The sequence below is a fragment of the Lates calcarifer genome, linkage group LG16_LG22 (genome assembly GCF_001640805.2).
Source record: "Lates calcarifer isolate ASB-BC8 linkage group LG16_LG22, TLL_Latcal_v3, whole genome shotgun sequence".
Taxonomy (NCBI): Eukaryota; Metazoa; Chordata; class Actinopteri; family Centropomidae; genus Lates; species Lates calcarifer.
In genome coordinates, this window is record NC_066848.1 from 1,494,099 (window position 1) to 1,518,945 (window position 24,847).

Here is a 24,847-nt window from a genome sequence, read left to right on the forward strand (position 1 = left end):
AAATGAGGCTTCAGATTGTTAATGAGCAGGTTGGGTGGACTTTACAACAGCAGAGGGCGCTGCTCACCATTTATTATAACCACTGTGGAGTTTTGTTTCATTTTTGCCCAACTTGGTCCAAACATTCGGATGATTTTTCTGTGTTCTGTAATTTCTGCCCACACAAATCAGTTAAATACTCACAGCCCCTTGAATTTCCAGCACTTATTTATGACAGTAAATATTCCTGACTAAAATAACAATGAAAGAAATAATGCTTTTGTTGTCTAAACCTCAGAACATGCAGGATTCAGGATGTGAAGCCTGATCTTCAGTCCCAGCATGATGCACAAATGTTCAGGACTTTACTCAGACGTAAAGAATAAAGCCTGGTCTGTGAACATAACACGTCTGACGTCATAATGTGATTGGATAATCAAATCAGTAACTTGCATGGAGTAAAAATGTTTTCTTATCGTTCTAGAAAACCACTGCTTTATGACAACAATGATAAATCCCTCACAGATGACCAGGGTTGTAAAATTATATAGTATCTCTGTCCCAGTAGCGTCCGGACGCTTCTACCTGATTTCAACCTCCCGGTTTCTGTGTGTGGGCTCCTTATCTGATTAATTATCAATAATTCATCAGTCTGACATGTGGATATTTTTCAGAAACTGGACAGTGGAGCAGCAGCCGCAGGCCGGGAGCACCCAGGTCCTCAGAGGTCGTTCACTTTGACCCCCGGTGATCCATCTTCAGTTCGGGATATTCACGTTCTTCAAACCCCGAAAAGAAAAAATGAACTTTGCATCTGGGAGACTTCATCGCTGGTATCCACCCCGTCACCACCCCCTCAAGAAGAAGAAGACCCTGTGACCTGTGATCCCTGGGAAAGGTCAGTTATGTAAGAGGGGATGTGTGGGATTAATGAGGCTGTTGTGCAACAACGTTAAAGAACCTGAGGCAACTGGGAAAGTCAATGCTCAAAAATAATAAACAGTGTTATGCCTGGACCTGCCTGTAGGGGGCTCACTGGGATCGATAGGAGACATTTAAAGGTTTTTACAGTTTAAGAAATGATGACGTTCTGCTTTGAATTATTGAGACGTCCTCTGAGATATCCGTCCAGACGTCGACTCACGTCATATTGTTCATTGTTAAAACTCTTGGTGGTCATTTAACGTCGATCCCGATGCATACAGGGCCCCCGGTCCAAGACATTCTTACTGCTGACGGAGGTTATGAAGAGAGCCAGGCCTCTCCTCAGCCCTCACAGATGATTGACAATCCAGTGAAAGTGGCTGAAGTATAAGCTGTTATATTGCTTTACTCCCCGCGGTGTCGAATGGAAATGAGATGAATTTTGCAGACGTAGCGTGGCGTGTTTCAGGTGGAAGCACAATGCAGCTCTTCAGAGCGGGACAGAGGTCACGGCACTAGGAGAATATCATCAGATTGGAGATGCTGTGTGTTGTTCTGCTTTACTGCCAGGCCCCGTAACTCAACTGTGCAAACCCTGAAGTGTTAAAACAAACCTCCTCCAAACAAGGCGTAAAAAAAAACCCTATGGCTGCCAGCTGCTGTTTCTTTTTAAGGGTCGCGGGGAAAAAGAACCTGCTCGGAAATTTCCTGCAGATGTGATCGCATGACTGGCTGGTGACAACTTATAAAAAAAAAAAGAGGGCACACAGGGATCAAGCCTGCATGGGGATAAGGAGAAACAGAGTGGGGTCTTACCTTAAAAGGCAGAATCCTGAAGGCTGGCGGTCATAACGGCAGGAATGTCATCCTCTGACCTGAACACTTGTTGGTTTCACAGACTGCACTTTCTATAACTGTGTAACTCTAGACAGGTAAAAAGGAAAAGACTCCTTCTACATTTAAGCTACCACCAGTTCAGCATTGAGTCATCCCTCTTGCTGAAATAAGAGTTTGTTATCAAGAGACCAGAGGCAACTCGACTGAAAATGAACAGGACTATAACTTCCTGGAGCCAAGGTAGTTTTCTGGCAGTGTGAATGGCTGAGCTTCCTCAGAGCTTGAAGCTTTACAAAGGCCTTCAGAGAGCTAAAGCACTAAATAATGCTCATCAGGCTCTAACAGCCTATGAATCAACACAGTTCCCTGTTCACTGTCAGCAGAGCAGCTGAAGGATGTTAACTTTTACAGCGATAGTTTAACATCCTGGAAAATATGCTTATTGTCTCTCTGAGAAATGAGAAGATAAATATCACTCTCATCTCTGTAAGTCACATTTTTGAAAGATCATAATTAAGAACTGAGCAGCTGAGTCAGAATGGGACATTAACGTCAGCCAAATCTGAGCCAGAAATATCAAGACTTTCTGACACATCTTCCATTTAAAGAAAAGCTCCAAATACTTAAAACTCAGGCCCAGATTGTTATTATAAGTGTCTGACAGCTTTATGGATAGGATTCCTACAGAGATAGACCTTTTTATTAAGGAGGAAGAGCCTCGTCATTTAACCAGAAACATCACTATATATCACTACCAGACTCCATTGACAAAAACAGGAATTTTACCAAGCAGAACACAGGAGCTGCTGGAATACCACTGCCTTAATTTTTTTAGTTTGTTTGTGTTATTGTGTGACTTTCAGTATTGGAAGAAGTATTCAGATCCTTTACATAAGTAAAAGTACCACACAGTAACACGAACTAACTAACCAACAGAGGCAGTGGTATTCCATCAGCTCCTGTGTTCTGCTCGGTAAAATTCCTGTTTTTGTCAATGGAGTCTGGTATTGATATACAGTGATGTTTTTGGATAAATAAAAAGGATCTTACCACGTCAGTAGTACGTGTGTGTGTGTGTGTATTTGTCTGTGTGTGTGGACATGAATGAGTGCAGCATTAACACACATGTAAGACAGCAGTTGTCGAACACAGGGAAGGTGATATTCAAATTCACATTCAAATTCAGAGTCAGATTTCTTTGTGTAGCACCATCTCATTCAGATGTAAATAAGATCAGCAGGTAAACTTTTCTATTTTTAGTTTGAACTGTGTTCTGTAAACAACAGGTGAGGAGAGCTGGAGTTATATATACTCACATAATGCTACAGAAAAAGAATATTTTGCTCATTAACAACGCTGAAACTATTCTTAGGAGTGGTATGCACCCACTCCCAGGGCAACTCAGTGACCTGCCCTCATTATTGGATCCCAGAAGGTGACTGGGTACAGTCATCTCACACAGGCGACAGAGATGTTGTTGACCTGCGAGGGGGAAAAGCTGGCAAGTGATGTCAGCCTCATCTATAAGGGGAGATACCCCCGAGCCTCTACCCTCCTGCTCTGCCTGGCGTCGGAGGAATCCTCAGAGGGAGGAAATGCAGCAACATATAAATACCTCCTATGGGGTGAATATAGAGGCTGAAGCAGAGCACCCCGGGTGAGGCAGTTGCTGCCCTCGGTTGGGATCATGCCATTTGAAAAGAGACAAAATATAGACAAGGGTGTTCTTAGCTGAATTTGGTTTCATTCCCTCGTGCTGCCTTAGAAGGAGAGCTCAGATACAGGCAGCATACATTTCAAACACCAGCCCCATCCTATCAGGCTCAGTCACAGTCCCATTCTTCCCTGGCTGGAATAAAAAATGAACAAATATGAATAATTCATGGCTTGTTTGCAGCGTAGGGGTTGTTGTAAATTAAGCCGATTAAAATGGCGAGCGCAGAGTTTGTGTCTCAGAGCGCCCTCGCAGTATTTATCATAAAGCTGACAGGAGGACAGTGAATGTCTCCTACTGCAGACTGAGCCTAATACAGTAATGTACAGTATCTGGTGTCTGTCGGGGAAAATGCACCTGGCAATAGGCTGTAAATTACAGTCAGCACAGTAAAACACAGGTGCGATATAAAGTTAGTTTTATTTATTTCTTTATTTACTTGCACCTAATTTTTAACATGGTTTTGGTGAGAAACAATAAAATGAGATTGAAGCAGATTAAGATTATTTTCTGCTGTAGCTCCAATACAAAATAATATTAACGGAAAAGTCTGCTTTTTTTTTTTAACCTGGATCCTTCTCCTTTAACCAGAAACATCACGTTATAGCAGTACCAGACTCCACTGACAAAAACAGCAATTTTACCAAGCAAGAACACAGGAGCTGCTGCCTCAGTCGGTTTGTTTGTTTGTGTTACTGAGTGGTACTTTTACTTATTTAAAGCATCTGAATACTTCTTCCATCACTATAAAACACACAATAACACAAACAAGCAAACAGATTGAGGCTGCGGTATTCAAGCAACTCCCATTCCCTGCTCGGTAAAATTCCTGTTTTTGTCAGTGGAGGCTGGTAGTGATATACAGCGATGTTTCTGGTTAAAGAAAAAGGATCTTTTGCTTTAAAAGAGTCTCAAGTTTCATTTGAAACAAGAAGACTGTGTTATTTCTTCTTTAAAAGTTACTCTTGCTTGTTTTAAATCTGGTCTTTCTCTTTACATTTTTAGTTTTAGACGTCAGTTTTTACCATTCAGGCCCCGACTTTAACACCAACAAATGTCCTGGTGTTTATTCCTGCGCAGCAACACCACTCACAGACACTTTACTGTATTAAAACTGTTTTTAAAATGACAAACCCTCGCTTGTGTGTGATGGTTAATGCCAAATTATACCAATTTATAAAGAACACAAATTAAAAACAGTCAGCTTCTAATATTGTAATTAACTTTTCAAATTACACTTAATAGCTGTAACTGTGCATGTGAACGGGAATTACGCTGATTCCTGCCCAGTGCAAATAACCCTAAAATTATGATGCACATTAGAGATAAGTGAAGTGCATGATTAAGCGTACAGTAGCTCTCGTTGTGCACCACCATTAGCTGTGCCTGGGTTTTGTCACAGAGGTATTCTGGTGCCTCTGAGGTGACGCCGCTCTGTTTAGCTCTCCTCTCTCTGCCCTCCTTTCCGCTCAGCCTTCACGTGCTGGAGATACAAACTCAACTCGCTATGGTTACTGTCAGCCAAAACAACAGTCAACAGTGCAGGGAACCTGAGGTATTCATCGCCTGCCAAACCTAAAAACTGCATGTGAGCTCGCTTGTATCTGCACTGCATCAACCCCTGCACAGGCTTTGTTTTATTCCCCCCTGAGAATAAGCTCCCTCTACTCTCTCCTGGTGTTGTCTTTTGAAAGGTTGAGCCGCAGCCTCTTACACTGCTAAATCAGCAGATCTGCAGAACACTTGAGTCTCAGCTTCATGCGCAGAATCCCAAAGTAAATGTTCCACTACCGAGGCCCCAATTTTCATAGTCATGGCATTCAGTCTTTGGAGCACAATGCAGTTATCTCTCCAGAAAGCAAGAGAAATATTTAACAATAACATTTCTGAGAAAAGCTGCCCTCATACCTCAGATATTTCCTCCTGCCCAGGCTGTTGGCTGGATGGAAAAGTAACAGTAACTGACTCATTTAGCGCTGTCGAACATTTACAGCAGGTGAGGACAAGAGGAGCTTTATCCTCGCCGCTCACGTCTCTGCTGTCTCCATCTAGGACCAGCGAGCCGAGGGGGGAAACATCTTATTAAAGTTTCCCCCCTCTCATCCGCCCGACACGGCTCGGGTCCGGCTACGTGGGGCTCCTTCACCGACACCTCCGTACGAGAGACAGTGTGCACATTATGCAGCTCTGTTGTGGAGGTTGGGTGGAAAATTTTGCTGGGTCTGAGCTGTGCTTTCTTTGGCACCGGTGGCCTCTGGGCCAAAGCTTATTCATCTGTGAACTGACAGCTTCACCTTAGCCCAGGAAACTGAGGAGCTGGATCCTCCGGATCACTGATGGCCTGGAAGAACGCTCATGAAATGTCCTTGAATGATTTACCTTGTAATGTTTCAAGGAAATAGCCCAAAACATGCAAACACGCTTGAAAACTTGCATATCTTGTTTTTTTCCCTCATGTTTTTCACCATCCTGCTAAACCACGACATCAAAGTCACACAGGCAGAGTTCAGCAATTAGGTTTTTTTCTGTTTTTGTCAAGAAAGCAACTCGGTTTGGAAATTACAAGGCAGCAGGTAGCAGGCAACACCCGTGTCACCTCCCTCTCTTTGGCTAACGTCACCAATTTGGCAGCTGCTCCCTCTGTTTTTAGTAACACACCAGTTTGACTGCTCAAAAATATTTCAACAAGTGATTTTTCATTGAATTTATCTGAAGAGAGAATCAAGCAAACTGAAAAACAAAGCGCTATGCTGTGACTCTCTGCTAAAACAAGAGGAATATTGTTCTCTGTGAGTCTGTGGGTGTCACAATGAGACGCCTGATTGTGCCGCGTCTTTGTGCTGTGCAGTGTTTAACGTGAAATATCAGAAGGCAAGTTGGAGTCGAGGTTTCTTCAGGTCAAACTTCCACCTTGGCCCCGTGGTAATGAGAAACAGCTCTACCTTCCGTCTCTTCTGCCCTCAGGCTCCAGGAGAAGGCTGCAGCCAGAAACAAGACAAGACAGTCTGCGTCTGCCGGTAGCCAACACACTGTTCAAGTTGTGCAACTCAAACACAGATGCAGCGATTTGTCATCTTGAAAAAATAGAAACATTAATCTTACATAAGGTGAAACTTAATAAAAACGAGTGCCCCGAGCCAAACTCTCCGATCAAACAAACAAAAATCTCAGAGTTTGGGGTCTAACATGTGTCCTGTACTTCTTTTGGATTTCATAAAACACTGGTATTTCCTGGTATTCTGTGTCCGACAGCTTTGGCATCTCTGCAGAAATACTTTTAATATGTTACACAACACGCTGCAGTGCTGCGGTTGCAAGTTCTTCTGTAAACCAAAGGGAGTTTGCTTGGGGTCCATGCCTGCCAGAGCGAAGGCTGTCATTGAGTCAGTGATGCACCATCGCAGGTATAAGGATAGTAATTACCTTGACAGCGAAGGTTTTCATTAGAGGTTGCATGCTTCAGCTCAGCATATGCAAACTCTTTAGTGCTAATGCTGGGATTTTCCAATCTGCCATGACATGGGTTTGGGGGTGTTCACGTCTCCTCTAACATCTGGTTTTACAGCGGCTTCAGATGCCTCGGCCGGGCTGGTTGCTGGTTTGTTTACGGACATTCTGAGGCCTTTGAGGGATTCGGAGAGGTTCGCCACACCGGCCCGTGCTCGACGACAGAAGTGGAATCAAAACCCGGATAATTATTTGCATATGAAATTAGCTAGCTAGCTAGCAGACGCAGCCGGTGACCTGCTCTAAACCTCCACAGGATCCTTGTTATGATCTAGCCCACAGGGTGTCGGGGGTGGCTGAGTTCAAGAGGCTGCATGTATGGGTAACCGCCGCTGCTCTGTTGTAATCAGACAGAACCCAAAGTTTGCCTGGATGTGTTTTACAGCCACCATCTCTCTGTACATGCTAGCTGAAGGATAGTGTGGCACCCTCCCCTCCTTCTCTTGAAACAGCTGATTTATGTCTGGTCCTGGACACTTGTGCTCTATGGCTGGAATGCAGGGAATTTCAAAGACCCCCCCTCCCCTTCCCCTTCCACTCCTCCTCCTCTGCCTGTCCTGTCCACATGCAAACAAATGGAGCAGGCGCCCGGTCGGGGCAGATGAAGGCCCACCGGAGCTCCCACTGCAGGGCAGAATGTAAGGAATGTCAGAGGCGAGAAAATAAATCCATTCTATCCTTCTCTCTGTCAATCTGTGGCTCTGTCTCTCCTTGTTTTTCTTTTCCTTTCTTGTGCCTCAGCCTTTCCCCCCCACCCCCAGCGCTGCTCTGATTTTCAGCCTTTCTCTGGGACTTTATCTATCCCGTTTAATCTTTTTTTGGAGTTAAACTCTCCGTTCCTGGCGTGTGCACACATTCCCTGCAAGAAATTGGCCAGAATAGGACAAAAATGAATTTATTTGTGTTACAACTTAAAAAAAAACCAAACACAAATATGCATAGTGTTCTGTCATTCTGAAATGAATCATGTGACAAACAAAATAGTGCTTTGTTAACACGCTTAAAGTCACAAAATGCTATATGTTCATGTCTGAGAGTGTAAAAAAAAAAGCAAAGGACCTCGAAGTTATCTTGTACATACCAGTGGAAGTCAACATAACACAAATTTATCATGTAGCGTTTAAAATCAAAGGCACGATGGCTGTGTTTTAGCTGTAACTCACTATCACATGCATCCTAAACATGCGGCTGGCATGGCAAACAAACAAAAAAATAAGAGAAGAAGAATCAACACTCCATAGAAGCTAGAATAGTTATATGTTTTGACAATAAAAACATAAGCAGCTCCGTCTATTTTAGCTCATTTTCATCTTAATGATATATCCAGACACCATTTTGATTGCTTTGTGAGTCTTTTCTCTCTCTCTCTCTCCATGGCTATAGTTTTAAAAATTCCCTTTCTCCTCCTGGGATCCTCGGCGCAGCTCAAGGCCTGCTCTTCGCTGCGGGTTTATCCATTATGTTGAGCACATCGTCCAGGATGGATGGGCCCAGATCGAGTTCGAGGGAGAGCAGCGACCCCGTGATCTGGGCGAGGGAATCCTGCGACGTGCTCTTCTCCTTGGAAAACTCAAACTCAAAATCACAGATGCGGCCCTCCTCCACCCCGCTGTCCCTGTCCACCCACTCCCCGTTGCACTTCGAGAGCTCCTGCTTGAAGCCCAGGGTAATGTCATTGTTAAAGTGTCCGTAGCCGTTGCAGTTGCCGTTGCCGTTAAGGCTGCCGTTGCAGATCTTGCTCTGGAAGTCCCCTTTGCCGCTAAAGCTGTCAAAGCTGTCGCTGCTTATGTTGCTGTTCAGGCTCCCGTTAGCTTTGTAGATGCTGTTGCTGTGGCCGCTGATATAAAAGGACGCCGGCTTCTCAAATCTGCTCTCGCTCTTGTTCATTTTGTTGGCTTTGGCGACCGCCTTGGAAGTGGACTTGTCTGCGTTTTCCAGCAGATCCAAGAGGACGTCAGGCTTCGACTGGATATCCATGGAGGGAGACGAAGGCTCGCTGCTGAAGACGTCCATCGAGCGCAGCAGAGCGTCCATCTGCAGGATCTCCACCTCCTCGGCGTTGTCGGGTTTCATGGGAGCTGCAGGCCCCATGATGTCCTCCAGCGGCTCAGGGGGCATGGAGAACACCGCGGAGGAGATAAGGGGAAGGGTGAGGGCCTGGCAGCCGCCGATAGTCGGGAGGGAGATGGCGTTTTTGAGCACCGGAGAGGGAGTCTCAGCGAAGGAAGCATCACCGGTGCTGTTGGCTCGCAGAAACTCACTCTGGATGCCGTACTGAGGGTGGACGTCCCCCTTCCCTGGAAGGAGCTCGTACTTCCCCTGGAGGAAAGACATGTCTCCAAAGGCGTCTCTCTCCCCGCCCCTGCCGATGTGGATCGTGTGGCGAAAGTCCCCGAGCGGCGGACTGATCATATCCGGGGACAGAATATCTCTGAGGCGACACTTTTTCCCCTTCTTATTATTGGTGGGTTTCAGGTATATCGGTGCTTTCGCCGGCATGGCTGCAACCGCTGAAGACAGCTCAGATGTGCAGGGTGGAAAAGTCGGAAATGGCTCTATAAGTTCTGGACGTTACAGTTCCCCAGGGAGAAGAAGCTCCAGTTACATTCTCAGGAACACGCAGGTCGAACAGGACTCCAAAAATAATTTCAGCGATAGCGGCATCGATCAGGAAACGGGATTCCAAGCGGGGCTGAAATCAGAGACAAACAGAGAACATGTCAGCATTTAATCTAAAACATCGACTCATTCACGGCTTCCTCTGCTCTGCCGTCCTGACAAAGAAATCTGGTCACCAACACGAGTCCCAGAAATAAACTCCTGCAAGGAAAAAAACATCCTCATCCTTTTTCTTGCATCTGGCGAGCTCAGATGCCAGAGCAGAGGAGGATGAGGGCCTGGGTCTGAGGCTTTTTGCTGCTCTATTCACATTTCCACACATGAGCCTCCTTTGGCCTCCGCAGCTCTGGATGTGCTAATGTGGAACAGCTGGACCGCAGATTGGGACAGGAGAAGCAAAAAAGGGGGGGGGACTTTAGTCGGATCAGAGGAGGGCAGCCTGTTTTGGGGCGAGCTACTGCTCAGACACGCACAGAGATAGAGGGAGATGGACCGAGGGGGGAGGAAGAGGGGAGGAATGGGGTTTAAGGGGGATTTGGGAGAGCGAGATAGAGCGAGGGCTTAGAGATCTCAAGAAAGAAGGTGATGCAGATTGTGAATTGATTTGGCTTCCAAGTTTAATAAGTGCTGAGATACCACCACATCAGGGCGGGTAAACATTATTAAGGTATTGGATTTTATTTTCAAAAAGCAGAGCAACCGAACGGTGGCAGCCGGTTTAACGTGGGATGTAAGAATCGGTTTGACCGTTAGAAATGACATAGCAACCGAGGAGAAGGGGAAAAACACTGTGTGGAGGCAGTGTGTGTGTGTGTGTGTGTGTGTGTGATGGGGTGGGGGAGAACACCAGTGAGGAGAGAGAGCTTGCCCATTTATAGACATATTTACTTATGAGAGGTCTGTCAGCAGTGACCGTCTGACAGAGTGCACCGCTGCACAAAAAGTGCCTGGGCGGTCAAATCCACCCACCCCAAAAAAAAAAAAAAAAGTTTCACTGAGAAAACATCCACATTCCTGCTGCAGCCGACCCCACAGAGACACACTGCATCAGCCTTATCAGAGACACTTTAAGTAGGCTATGTTTATTCAGCAGGCACATTAGTGTGGAGCCAGAGAGACAGACACTTGCTGCGGATTTTGAATCCAAATATCCGACTGCAAACCGCTGCTCTGACGCCCATTTTCAACATGGAGAGGTGTCGCAGCATCAGTATCTTCTGCACTTCAGGGGTAACACAAATCAATCTGTCACCCACAAAGTGCTATGTATGGGGGGGGCTATATATAGGCATGACAAACACGTGCCAGTGTGTTGACTGGCGAGTGTGTTAGAGTGGTGGTGTGAGCGCGAGGTGCCTGACTGCGCTCGTGAGAGATAGCGGTTTTGAATGCACGCCATGTGTGCGAAGGAGAGCGTGTTTGTTTGCTAATAGTGCCAGAGAGAAAGGGGAAGGAGGGAGGTGCTGCAGTGAAGGCTGGTGCAGGGTTTAGCTTTAGCTTTTCTATTCTATTCTATTCTATTCTATTGTTCCTCCCACTTGTTTTTCTGTTTTTAGCTCCTCAGTCCTCTCTCTCTCTCTGACCTTGACAGCTGATGCTCGCTGCAGTGGGAGATCAGACTTGGATAGGAAGTGAAACAAACGCACCTCCCAGCCAAAAGCTGCTTCCTGTGGGCTTAGAGAGCTCATATCTATATCTGTGCTAACTTTTGTCTTCACTGCTCCCAAGAATAGAAGGTCACTGCTGCACAAACCCCACCTATCAAACATATTTATTGATTATTGGCTAGCCCTAATGACATTATAACGTCTGGCCGGTCTGCGCGGACCCTCTGCAGACGGAAACACTGGTTGAAATCAATACTGTGGACATAACTTATGCAGCAGATCCAACTCTTTCAACTCTCGCAGGAGGGGACATCTGCTGTGCATCCTACCCAAGGTCAACACTTGCTCTCACCCAGGAGAAGTCAGCTGGTACGGTGAAAGCCTGAAGCGCTGACCTTCATGTCAGCCGTCCTGCCGGTGGCTCAGTTTGGCTCATGTGGCAAACATGACTGGAATTCCAGAGGCCACCAGGAAAGCAGGAGGAAAACCGTGAACTCATGTTCGACTTTTACTGCATAACCAGGAAGACTGTGCATTTAATGACTGAGTAAATTGATTTGAGTGCATGTGGAGAATCTCTCGAGTCCTAGCAAGAGGATATTAATCAATTACAGCTCAGGATTTCCCAGGATGCACCCTGCTGACCCAATGAATCCATGTGCGTCTGAGCAGGTGGATTCTGGTGGGTCTCAAAGCCAAGGCTGCATTTGCACCCTCCTTTTGGAGCTGCTCCAGAAACAGAGGAGGCGTGGCACATGTTTACCGCCGCTGCCACAGGTTTCATTTACACCTCTGGGGAAGTGGGGATCTGATGATGCCTTATCTGAGCAGCCATCCAGTCATAATAGGAGCTGCAGGATAAAGCCAGTGTGTCATTGGGTCAGCGGCGGCAGCAGCAGCTATCTGTCTGGGCATGAAGTGATCTGGAGCTGCTCCAGCCTCTTTAAAAATGGAGCTTTGCCTCATCAGCTCGTGCTCAGAGGGGTTGGTTATTAAAGAGGGGGGGGCAGCAGAAGGAGCGAGGTGATGAAAGTCTGAGTGTGGGGGCAGATAAATGAGGGGTTGGTATCTGGTAATTAAACTAACGGCTCGTGATTTGTCTGGGTATTTCTGGACACCTACGAGTCACGTGCGACACAACTGGGTCAGTGTATACTTAGAGGCCGTGTAACCCTGCTGCAGTCTAAACAAACGCTGCAGTTTGATGCTTTACAGCTCCGTGTGTTATGCACAGAGGGAGCAGCTGTCCAAAATATGACCTGTATATGACTTCACCACCTTCTTTAAAATAGAAAGCCCCTAAATATTCCTCCCATGATGGGATTACCGCGCTGACATTTCACATCAGTGCCGTTGAAAAATAGCATGCCGCCCTGCACTTGTGTAGTAGCTGTGGTCAGTGTAACATCATCAGCGTGTGGGAGATGAACTCAGATTCCTCTGGCTGCGTCTACAAAGCAACTTCACACAAGTTTGAAGTTTCCTTAGACTCTCTGAATCGCAGAGAGACCCCTCTATTTGGGGCTGTTATAAAAAGCAACATACCACAGAGGGTAATGGCAGCCTTAAAGAATAGACCAAGCTTTTTGTTACGTTAAAAAAAAAAAAAAAAAACCTCAATTACAGGCGGAGGCCTGACTCTCGGGGGCCTGGTGGCGAATAGCAGGGTGGAGTATTTATTCTGTCTTCCTTTCTTGCTCCCCTTGTGCCACCCGCAAGCATGGCCGGCACTTGCCAGAGTTATCCTTGGCAGAGATGAGCAGGAAGCCGAATCAAAGCGTATGAAACATGAAGGGAATGTCAACACACACACACACGGGTAAAAAAGAAATAGTCCTTTTCCTCCCAGTTTCACCCACAAGAGCCTCCGAAGAATCTGCATTTTCAGAGGAACATGCCTTGAGCGTGAAGACTAAGACTAAAAATGTCTCTCTTGGAAAGCAGGGAGGAGATCATGTTGCTCCTAACACTTCAGCTCTTGTGTTACATGTATGAGAGCCGGACAAACGCTCACTATGACCAAGAAATCTGCTCCCGACAAATGAAAATCCTCCACACGTAACATGACAGCAGCAGCATCTACTCACTCAGATTCCTGCACCGAAACAGACCGACTCACCTCCGATGCGGAGAGCTCGTTCCTTCCCAGGTAACCGTCCTGAAAAGCTGCAGCCCCCAGGTTGTGTGGATGTGTGTGTCTGTATATGTGCGGCGTTCAGTGGCTGCTGTGCTGCTCCTGTGGCTTGTTGACACTGCCCTGCCTCCTGTCTCTGCCTCGGGGCTGCACTTCTGTCGACTGGGACGTCTGCCGGACAGCTGTTTTGGAATTGCTCTCCGGCTCCTATTCCCCCTGTGAAGCAAGTCTCCTCCTCCTCCTCCCCTCACTCCCCCCTCTTCTTCCTCTCTCTCTCCCTTCCCTCTCTCTCTCTTTCTCTCTCTCTCTCTCTCTCTCTCTCTCTAGCAGCACCTGTGCATGTCTATCCTCTCTCTTTTTGTGGCGTTTGAGGATCCCTCCTCGCTTCCTGTTCCCTCGGTGGAGCTGCGGTGACGAGCGATCACAAGCTCCGGGCTCAGGCAGCCCGAGAAAATTAGCGCTGTGCAGAGAAAGGCAGATGCCTCATGGGATGTCTGGCTGACTCTCCTCTCTAAAACAATCCCTCATGATACGCACAGTGTGTGTGTGTGTGTGTGTGTGTGTGTGTGTGTGTGTGTGTTGGTCTTTCCCTCCCCTGTCTGACTTTGACATCTGATAAGAGCTATTCTGTAAATGCAGCCGGCAGCCGGCAGACACTTGACTGGACTCTCCCTGCGTCTCTCCTCTTATCTGTCTATCACACATGCACGCCCATACCCTCCCATTATTTTCCCAAACTGTAACTCACTTCATACGCTGTCGAATTCTTGCTTATCTTGCACTCAGTCCTGTATTTTTTCAGGCTGTGCGACCAGACTAATTACTGCAGAGCACTGCGGCACTGCAGCACATGCAGGGGACTTTTCCAGATAATAGACAGCACATGAGCTGCTGCTGCAGCCGAAATAGACTTCCTCACTGTGAGTCTTTGTCTGTCTGTAATGATTTTAAAAGCTCAGACAGAGACAGGGGACAGTGTGTGAGGGCTCTAACCCGATGCCCTCGAGTCAAGGACGTGACAAACCTCGCCTGTCTCTTTTTTTTCTGCTTCTATTCTTGTATAGAAAGGAAAAAAAAAATCCCATCACCTTGGTAACGGGTGCAGCTCAGAGGTGATGTAGGTGGAGAGGTGTGTGTTTCTGCTCATACAGTGAATTACAAAAGGTTGGGCGGGGGGGGGTGAAGAAGAAGAAGATAAATGTAGGGGGGAGGGGCGCTTGTGGCTCAATCAGTGCGTCTGCGGTTAGAGAAGGAGTGAATGCATGTCCTCACAAGCCGGAGTCGTACTTTAACAATAATCCTGCCTTGTCCGGTGCATGAAGCAGCACATCCTTCTGCAAACACCACAAATTCTCCCTCCTCCTCCTCCTCTTCTTCTCGTGGTAAATCTGGCCTGGCGAGCTCACTCTCCTTAATCCACTTCTCCCCACTTTTTGTATTTCTGTGTGATGGATGCTCCGCCGTAATAACTACCCGTACATAACGCTTTGCAAAGTCCTAACACTGAGCTGAAAGCAGGGGTTGTGTCTGTTTGTGGACAGTCGCTGAGCCACCTTCTATTTAACTCACACAGGCGTTATTTAGCACCAGTTAAACAGCAGTTGTGAATGAAGCCCTTTTTAAGTGTGGTGTCGCCCCGCGGTGATGTCATCGCGGCGTCCATGTGGCCGGCACATGATCTGTAAGTGGAACACACAACGCTAACACTGTCTTCTCATTTAAAACGACCATTAAACCCTGGAAAATCCAGAGCTTCTGCTCTAAAAGGAAACTGTTAGTAATTCCCCCCCATACAAGATAAATTACCGAGTGGATGAGAGATGGGAAATCCAGTCAGTGATATCGTCTGTGGAGAATTTGGCGCCATGTTCCGACGAGGCCTAACGAGTTTAAAGGTTCATAAATTGTAGATAATGACTTTATAAATGGCAAATAAATCGTTCAGTTTATTTTAAAGCACATTAATGAGCCAGGAATGATAGTAAAATCTCATGATAGGATAATACCTCGATAACAAGACGATATTTACTGCAAAAAACTCAAACGCTTCCACACGTCAGATCTAAAAGACGCTGGAGCATCCACAGTTTCAAAGAGTTCGCCCCTCGCCTCCAACACCGGCGTCCTCTGGCTTCACTGTAGATTTGAAGAGTGTCCAGGTTCACGATGGTATCGAGACACTTCTGTTGTCACGATATCATGAGATTGAGATTGTAAATGTGCCACTGTTTACCAGCTGCAAGACAAACTACTGGGCCTTTTTCACAGCAGACTTTTTGGCTCATCACAGCAGGAAAAGCTCAGTTTCTAGTTGGTACCTGGCATTAAAATGTGATCTGTGTAGAAGGTAAACTGATGAAAATATAAAGGAAAAAAGCCTCTAACAGTTACAGTGGCTGGTAGAAAAAGTTTCACGTCCCTGGAGCTTCAGGAAACCAGATGGTTTTGCAGGTTTTGCTCCAGAGGACACAGATCTGATCTCAGGGAGAAAAACACATTTAAAACATCAGGTGTAAACACAAAGGAAAGATCAGATGGTTTACTTGTGACTCTGGTTTTTGGTTTTCTGTGGAAATGATCTTGTGTTTCCTGTGACTTTTGTTCCTGTTTTATTATCCTCCTGGTGTCGTTTGTGTTTTCAGTTCTTGTCTTACTTTGGTATTCTGCTCCCTTGTGTTCTGCCTACTTCCTGTTTTGTTTTCTGTCTCACCTGTGTCCCATTCGTTCATCAGTCCCTCTATGTAGTCTTCACCCTCTGTGATGTGGTGTTCAGTCAGTGATCCTGTGTCCCTGGTCCTCCTCTCATGGACTTTAATTTGTTGGATTTTCCTCCTGTTCTTTTGACTTTTCCTCTTTTGGTTCTTCTTATATCTTAAGATCCAGAGCAACAGGAACATCTATGCAGCGTGTAAAACAGGAAGACGTACAGTAAAACATGAACAACTATTTTATTAATCTTGATAAAATGTTAATAAAAATCGTTATAAAACATCAAAATAGCAAGAAAGTTTTTCAGTCTCTGTGTTTTTCCTCTCCTCTATTCTCAAATATTCTGTCACCAAACCCGAAGCAGCAGCATAAACCTATACTGTTGAACACGCAGTGTTTGCCAGGATTATTCTTGTCATCCTGTTTTTGTTTTCCGTCACGAGTTGTGTTTTGGGAGGAATTAGTCGTCGTCTTCTTTTTTTCTTCAAAAATTCCAGTTCAGGACTAATTTGTCTTGGTCTGCTTTGGCCCACGTCTTTGCCCTGTACACAAGGAGAGCTTTCTAAGTGAGGTTTCTCTAAAGTGTTTAGGTGTCCTGTCTGAACTGTTCCACTGAGGTCACTTTTCTCCAACTCACACACCACACACTGATCTCCGGTCAGGTAAACAAGCCTGAAGTAAATCAACTGAAGGAAAAAAAAACAGGAAATAAAGAGGTATACTCACCTCTTTAAAGATAACTCTGGTATTTTTTAGTCTTCTTCGTGTTTTTGGGTGTAAATCTTTGCAGTCGGTGCAGAGTCCAGACTCCATTGACAAAAACGTCAATTTTACCGGCAAGAACACAAGAGCTGCTGGAATACCACTGCCTCCATCTGTTAATGTGTTTGTGTTATTGTGCGACTTTCTGTATTGGAGGAAGTATTCAGATCCTTTACTTAAGTAAAACTACCACACAACAACACAAACAAACTAACAGATGGAGGCAGCGGCGTTCCAGCAACACCTGTGTTCTTACTCGGTAAAATTGCCGTTTTTGTAAATGGAGTCTGGTAGTGATATAAGGTGATTTTTCTAGTCAAACAAAAAGGATCTTCCCCTTTAATAAAAAGCAATTCACGAGGTGTAACATACGTCTACAGTAAGTGTGGCTGATGACTTCCTCCCGTCTCACAGATTTCCACTTTAATCTCATGTTAACACCTCGCTCAGTTGACTCATTAACCGACTCCACCCGTCCTCCTCCAGCTGCTACGACACATACATGTTCACACCCATTACAAAGTAAGCTACATCATTATCACTCTGTGTCTGGAGGAGGCCGAGGTGAGGAACATGAAGCATCAACACAGAGCGCTGCTATAGATTGTCTTTTAAGAGGCTCCTGCTTTTGGCTTGTCAGTGCGGTTATTTGAGTTTGCTTGGTCTTTATGTTGTATAATCCATCTATAATGTGACCAACACAGAAAGGATGGAGAGAGGATATGACAGAAAATAAATAAAAAATCCTCTGGTCTTTACCAGGAGGAATTCTGTTCCACTCTTCTTTCTAACAGTGCTTCAGTTCAGGACACAACACCTTGACTCTTTTCTTTGTCATTTTCTCGTACATTTGCTGGTGTGTTTGGGATCATTGTTGTGAATTCGCTGGGACGTCCAGTCCTGGGAAGATTGACACCTGTCTTGAATGTTTTCCACCTGTGAATAATCTTTCTCACTGTAGAATGATGGACTTCAAATTGCTTTGAAATGACCTTATGTGACCTCTCTGGTTGATTGGCTTCTCTAAGATCGCTGCTGATGTCTTTCCTCCTTAGTATTGAGTCAAAACTTCTGCTTTTATAGAGGTGGTCACATTTGTTGACGATCAGTTAATCAAGGGCATTTGATCAACAGCACCAGTACTTCATTCTTCACACACTGCTTCTGCATTTTGGCCTAGTTTTTGTCAAATAAGTAATGACATGGTGTAATATCCCTTGTTATTGTTCATCTGAGGTTGTGTTTACCCAATTGTAAGACCTTCCTTTTTCACATGTATCATCTGTTTTTTAATAGACAAGTTGCCTTTTTATGTTTAAATCTGAGGAGAGGTCAGTTTCCAAAGGGAACAAGTCTGAAATAATAAAGATGTATGTAGGTGTAGCAACAACATTCCTCCCTGCGACTCCCTGTAGAGGATGTCAGTGGCATTTGTTGACATTTTTCACAGCTTGTAATAACACTATATTGAACAAAATGTTCAGCACACATAGAGACTTGACTGTGCGTGTTGACAGCCTCCATTTATATTCTTATCGCAGCTTTCTCTCTGGGTTTCACTGTTTCGCCGTAGGTTTCTCGTGTGCACATTTATTTTCATCCTGACAGTAAACATTTCACAATGTTCTCGGCCCTACAGGCAGCACACAGGGAGGGACCCGACGCTGAGGGCACTGGCCAATGTTCTGAGTGCGGGAGATGTTCGGAGGGGGGGGTGGATTGTGGGTAGTCTAAACACCGTCTTGCTCTGTGGCCGTAGCCCAAAATGTTTTTCTGTGTGCGTGCGTGGGCGATGCGCCATTCTGAATTACAGCAGACCACACACACCAGAGGTAGCACCTCTGCTCTTTGTGTCTATTTTAGCAGCGGGACAAACTTGGCGAAAGGTGAAAGGTGGAGTTCAAGAGTGAGGACAGAGAGAGGTCAAGATTTAAAATTATGGTATTTTTGCGTTCACTAACCTCTTCTCTGTGGCCTACCTGTGTTTTATTTTTATATGAAGTTTGTATATTAACTTCCAGTGAGATTTAAACCTTTAAAGGAAAAATTAAAAGCAGTAAAACACTAAAATAATGATAAGAAACAGCTGTTTTTATGTGCAACTGGCCAAATGTTGATGACAATATAGTATTTCCAGCAACAACGGTTTGGTTTACAATTCTTAGAAATCAAAGGGCAAGAGCTTCTTCCTGGATGACATTTCTGTTTTTGCCAATTTAAAGCTGCAGTCAGTATTTTTGGCTTGTTGTTTCAGCTCTTGGACTTTTCTCATTGGCTGTCGCTCTGTCCACCACATCAGCGAGGGCAACTTGTTTTTGTTTGCCTGTTCAGCTCCAGTGTCAGGTGTTTGCAGTTAAAGCAGAAACTACAGGTGTTATGGTGAGTTAGCAGTGGCTGACAACACTGTCAGCAGCCTGGCAGGAAAGACACTTCACATGCTCATACACAGTCAAACGATATACTAGATTTTAACCTGAAATTATCACTCAGCTCTACAGAGCTTCAGCTCATTGCTTTGCTTTTACAGCTCGTAGCTTTTATGTTTTGTGGAAGAACGCACGTTGAAAACATTAGCAACCAGCTGGTGAACAAATGGTGTGTTCCAGCTGTACTCGGAAATCGGAATTTCCGAGTTCCTAGTCATAAATTTCAACTAGAACGCCCCCTGAGGTTGGATTTCCAACTTGGAAAGTCGGAGCAACTTCACCAACCCCAACATAAGAATTCAAAATGGCTGCTACTTGCATTAATAACCGTACATTTGAATCGGTTCACTTTCAGGTTTAATTTTACATGTTTTTCTCAAACAGTTAAATTTGACCGGCTTTTTAGGAACATTTTGAAGTGTTTGCATTAAAATCTAACGTTAACGAGAGCAACTGTAAAGTCTCCGTGAGCATCCATGTTTTTCCGAGCTGGTGAAGACCAAAGGTAAATAGAGAACGAATATCGCACATTCATCAGGCGACCAGAAACGTGTCTCCAAACTGATGCTAATGTTGCTCTGTGTGTTTTTAGCATCTATAAAAGGTCAGTTTTGTGCCCACCAAAAATCCATACAGTCAAACTAGGAGAACTCACCAGCCACAGTCATGCTGCATTTGTAGTAAGGGGCTCGACTCTTTCATTTTGTTAATGGAAACAAAAAACTTGCCAACACTCACTCATTAATGTTATTACCTCCTATTATTACCGTTATGCATCTGTACACTGACGTGATGTCCGCGTAAAAAAACCACAACTGATTGCAGCAAATTGAGGCGGGAGATGGAAACAGGACAGAGTTTGAGGGAAAATATGCAGCAAGTAAATTTTACTTAATGTAACACTTCATCACAAAATAACTCCTGGAATGCCTTAAACATCTCAGACTGATGATAGTGTACGAGAATCCACAGGGAGATTTTTCCTCAACCTTTGCAGAGACGAACCCTCTCTTCTACAATTAGACTATCTGACCACATCCACGCTAGTGTGTCGATGTCTGGCTCACATCCTTGGAAAGAGAGCAAGTGATACATCACTTGGTTTAAGGAGTGAGTCTTCCCACTGGAATTCCAGTAGCTGTGCCACAGGCCACCCTCTTGCAATCAGCTTGCGGTCGTCCATTTCCACCAGCCTACATCCTGCTCCGTCCACAACCAAAAGCGCTATTATGTCCATGAGAATTGGCAGCCTGCCCGCGCCCATATCATCAGAGATGGGTTTAGCGGAGCAGGATACCAGCCGGAGTCAAGCCGAGTTCAGCTGGAGGCCTGAACCTGAGCTGGCTGGGAGGAGGACATCACCACCAACGCTGGTCATGGATCAGGATCAGTCACAACAAAGTGCTTAATATTGAGCTGGTGGAGATCTTCAGATAGCTCGAGGGACAGTGTGTGCTGTACGTACAGTGTCCTTAGCACCTCTTTGATTTATCCTACAGCCCCTGGCAGAATCTGTTCCTCATTAGAAATGTGTTTCAGGCTCTGGAACATGTTCCGCCATGTTGGAATTTGGAGTATGTACAGAGCGGTGGTTATGTAATGGCTTTGAGGAGATAATGTGAGTAAACTGATGTTTGGATGCAATTATCAAGCAATGGCCCAGACGTTTTCAGCCGTGTCTCTCACGGGTCAGGAGGGGAAGAGGAGAAATATTCAGGATTCCTTCTGAATGTGTTTTTGAAGCTGGAGTTTATTATTGTTGTCAGGTTACCTCCAATCAGATCGAATGATTACTTCCTGTTTGTCTTCATGCCCACTCAGACGTCCGCTGGGAATCCATGTGTCGTTGGGGTTTGGTTTATGAGAGTCTTATCTGTTTGTTCAGTAAATAACATTCCACGAGTGAAGTTTCTGTTTGTAGCTGACTCTTTAAATTTTCTTTGTTGCTACTGGACACATCAGCAGAAGAGAGAGGAGTGTTAAATCAAAAAGCCGTGCCTTTGATTTCATTTAGCAGAACTGATAATGCCAATAATAATAAAGAGTATTTACGATCTCTGGGAGTGTTTTGCAGCACTGTACATTATCACAGCGAGTGTGTATTGGCTGCTTTTCATCAACTTTAGATACAAGTATGTGTGGTTTTGTTTCCAGCAACAGCAATGTACTCTGAAACATCTGGAGAGATTATCTCCAAAAGCTCAGTTCATTAGAAGCGTTGGAGGTTTCCAGCTGCCGACTTTGAAACACTTTGATTAAGTTGATTGCATTCATACTTCTTATAAAATTGCTTAATTGTGTTATTTGAAATAAGAAACACATTCTTGAGGATTTCTCTGCCATTGTTGCTCATTTTAGTGGCAGCTCCACGTATGGCATGCATCCCACAGTAAAGCATATGATTGGTTCCAAAACAGAGCTGAGCACGGAAAGGCAGAAAGGCATGGGAGGATCTGAGCCAGGAGTTTTAAAGATACCCAGACGCCATCTGCTCCACTTTTTATCTCAACAGTTTTAATTTGAGAATTTCATTCTTTAAACAGTGAATGTAACTCGGCGTGCAACTCCTGCCTCTCCTAAATGGATCCGATTAATCTCTGTCTCATGGTTTTCTTTTTTCCAGAGGATGCTGAACGAAACCTAATTTATTAAGTGGAATCAGACAGACCCGTGGCTGCAGCATTTAGTTTAAAGGTGTTGAATAATGAGATTATCTTAGGTTACGACCATTCCCGTACACTGGGCATGTGCGTGCCGATGCAAACAGGAAGTAGACTGACTTCCTAGTTGGAGGTTTCAGCTGGAACGCCCACTGAAATCAGATTTCCAACTCAGAAAGTCAAACATAAGAATTCAAGATGGCTGCTATCCTTTTTTATTAACCAGAACCATCACAATATATCACTACCAGACTCCATCAACAAAAACAGGCTTTTTACCGAGCAGAACATAGGAGCTGCTGGAATACAACTGCTAGTTTGTTTGTGTTATTGTGTGGCACTTTTATTTATGTAAAGTATCTGAATACTTCTTCCACCACTGAAAGTTTCACAATATCACAAACAAACTAACAGATGGAGGCAGTGGTATTCCTGCAAAGCCTGTGTCCTGCTTGCTAAAATTCCTGTTTTTATCAGTGGAGTCTGGTAGTGTTATATAGTGACGTTTCTGGTTAAACCAGTCATTAAGAAACATGAAAATAAATCCAAACAGTGTTCATTTAGAGGCTGATGGCTAGGCAAAGGTGCATAAAAGCAATTTCTCAACAGTTACATAAAGCTGACCCTGAAGTTTCAAAAAGCTGACAGCGGTAACACGGTGGCGACCTGTCCAAACCTGTCAACAGGAGGGAAAAACACTGCAGGTATTTTAACTCGACACCTCCTCAGTTACTCTGTCTGCCTTAAATGAAGTCCAGCGACCCTGACATTCCTCTCTGCCTCTGTTCAACCTCACAAAATGACCCTTCACTTTACGTAACGTCGATACATGGCCACGCACGGTATCATACTCTGCATTTCTCAGCTCAAACACAGAAATTATCTCAGAAAGGATCGCGCGGAGGCCCTGTAATAACGGCCTGTTCCTCAGAAACTCTAGCATGTGTCAAAGGCGCAGGGAGCTGCTGCGGGGGCTCGGCAAATACCAGGGATACCGCAACCTTTATTGTATTCAGAGCCAGTGAGCGTGTGCAGACGTTTTGAGACACCGAGCGTGTGCGGTGGAACTGAGCGTGTGCGAGCCACCGAGGTACCGGGACACCACGCTTGGTGTGAAGCATCATCACAGAGGCTGTCAGACGGTTATGATTTAATGTTGCCTGTAAGCATCTTATATTCTGGATTAAAAGTTGAGTTAATGGGAGATTCTGAGCCCCTAGATTCACAATACCCATGATCCTCTTCTCTGTCTAAAGCAGGAAGTGCTGTGGCTGCAACAAACTGTGTTTAAAAAAGTTTCCTGGCTGGATGTCAGAGATGAACGCTGGTTTTTAATGATTTAAGTCTTTTTAACTGATGTACAGCTCAGCACGCTAGCTCTTTTGACATTATACCTGCTAAACATCAGCATGTTAGCATTTAGCTCAAAGCGCTGCTGTATATTAGCACACAGAGCTGCTCACATGACCGTTCATTCTCACTCACTATACTCACTGTATAGTGAGTTTGCCATTTTGTAGTGCTGTCTGAATGTATACAGTGGACTCATGGTGTCCCATAATGCACTAACCAAGCAATATATCCCATCATGCACGGCGAAAAATGGCAGACAGACACGAGGAGAGAGAGTCAAATGGCCTCAAGGCAAGTTTATTTGTGCAGCACAATTGAAAAGCATTAAGACAAAGTGTAAAACACACACACAAACAGACATTCAAGTACAGTTACATCTAGTTATTAAGGAGTTAAGAAATTAGAAAGTGAAAACGCAGTAAAACAAATAGAATAAAAGTTACAACTCAGAGCTATAAATTTATCCAAGAAGGCAGAAGCAGCTTTGGTAAGAAGCTGTACTTGGTCCTCCTCGTACCTGTAAGGAACTCACAGGCTAAAAAAAGCATATATCACTGTAAACCATGATTCTTAGACGTCAGTTAAGGTGAAAGATGCTGGAGGAGTAAATGCTTCTGAGCTATTACAGAGATATGAAGATTATACCTATAGTTTGGCTCAATAATGTGTCTTATCTTTAAGGCTTGTGTAATATATTTACGTAACGGTGCAGTAATGACTCAGCCGTCTTGTTTTCTGTCTGGGTCAACACTGACACAGACTTCTTATCCATCATATTTTACTACAAAATAATGGCTAGAATCTCCTAACCTTTCATTCAGCCAGGTCAGACTGAAGCACTTATTCTTGCGTGATACTATCTGCCACCGTTACCGGGTCATCACTCATCTTCAGTCATCATGTTTCAGTCAGGAGGGTCAGAGGAAAAGCAGGAAAAGCAGCCGTATATTTGATCCACTGCAGAGTGAACTGGTAGCTGGGTCGCACCGAGGCTGGAGGACAGAAACACGCCACCCAGCCCCATCTGGATCTCCTGACTCCCCCCATAGGGCAGATCAAACGGTGATCTACACCTCTCCCATGTGGTTTGTATTTGACATGGGTGAGGGTGAGGGGGCGGGGGGGTGTATGGGGGGGGCAGCTTCCCCTTCCACTGTCCCTGACTCAGGGCTAAATCATGTGGGCAGACATATCCGACCTGTCCCATCTGGGCCTGCTTATCTCTTACTACGTGGAGCCAAGGCCAGCCGTCAGTCAGAGCCGTCGGCTGCTGATACAGACGTGAAGACAAAACCGGGGTGCATTATGGGTCAGGGTGGGGTGGAAGGCGATTGGATTTCTTTACATCTCCAGGTTGAAATGTGTCGGGTTTGACAGCGTGGGCAATTTAAAGTATAAAGACCAGACCTCTGCTGTGTGTCATACACAGTGAGGAATACAGTAGCTGGCAGGTTTCCAGTGGGGGAGACAGGAGGGGGAGTGAGGGTGTTTGAGTGGGAGATACAGCAGCGGTTTAAGTTTTATACAGTGTTCTGTGGATGCATTCTTCTACAGTGAGTGTCTGTGTGTTTGTGCTTCACCAGGTGCCAGGAATGCATCTGGACAAACAGGCAATA

The 24,847-nt window shown here is 45.1% G+C and overlaps 2 protein-coding genes and 1 long non-coding RNA gene across 3 annotated transcripts in view; 1 reads left to right on the plus strand and 2 right to left on the minus strand.

Moving 5' to 3' along the window:
• The window catches only part of LOC108886284 (regulator of microtubule dynamics protein 2), a 75,273-nt gene that overhangs the window by 16,120 nt on the left and 34,306 nt on the right, over positions 1-24,847 (plus strand). Inside the window, exon 2 of the mRNA XM_018681057.2 lies at positions 654-877. The gene's annotated coding sequence lies outside the window, so the exon portion shown is untranslated. The remainder of the gene's footprint in view (positions 1-653; positions 878-24,847) is intronic.
• Positions 7,841-13,936, minus strand: cdc42ep3 (CDC42 effector protein (Rho GTPase binding) 3). Its single transcript, XM_018681062.2, has 2 exons — positions 13,307-13,936; positions 7,841-9,653 (listed from the first exon to the last, which is right to left on the minus strand). Exon 2 carries the CDS (start codon positions 9,458-9,460, stop codon positions 8,387-8,389), a length of 1,074 nt encoding a protein of 357 aa, XP_018536578.1. The 5' UTR covers positions 9,461-9,653; positions 13,307-13,936; the 3' UTR covers positions 7,841-8,386.
• LOC108886287 (uncharacterized) lies at positions 23,503-24,777 on the minus strand. The gene is made up of 2 exons (XR_001961412.2): positions 24,042-24,777; positions 23,503-23,766 (listed from the first exon to the last, which is right to left on the minus strand). It is a non-coding gene; the product is annotated as an uncharacterized LOC108886287 (long non-coding RNA).

Bases quoted from the DNA above. Each gene is read 5' to 3' on its own strand.
- cdc42ep3 (XM_018681062.2), bottom strand. From the start codon at position 9,460: ATGCCGGCGAAAGCACCGATATACCTGAAACCCACCAATAATAAGAAG.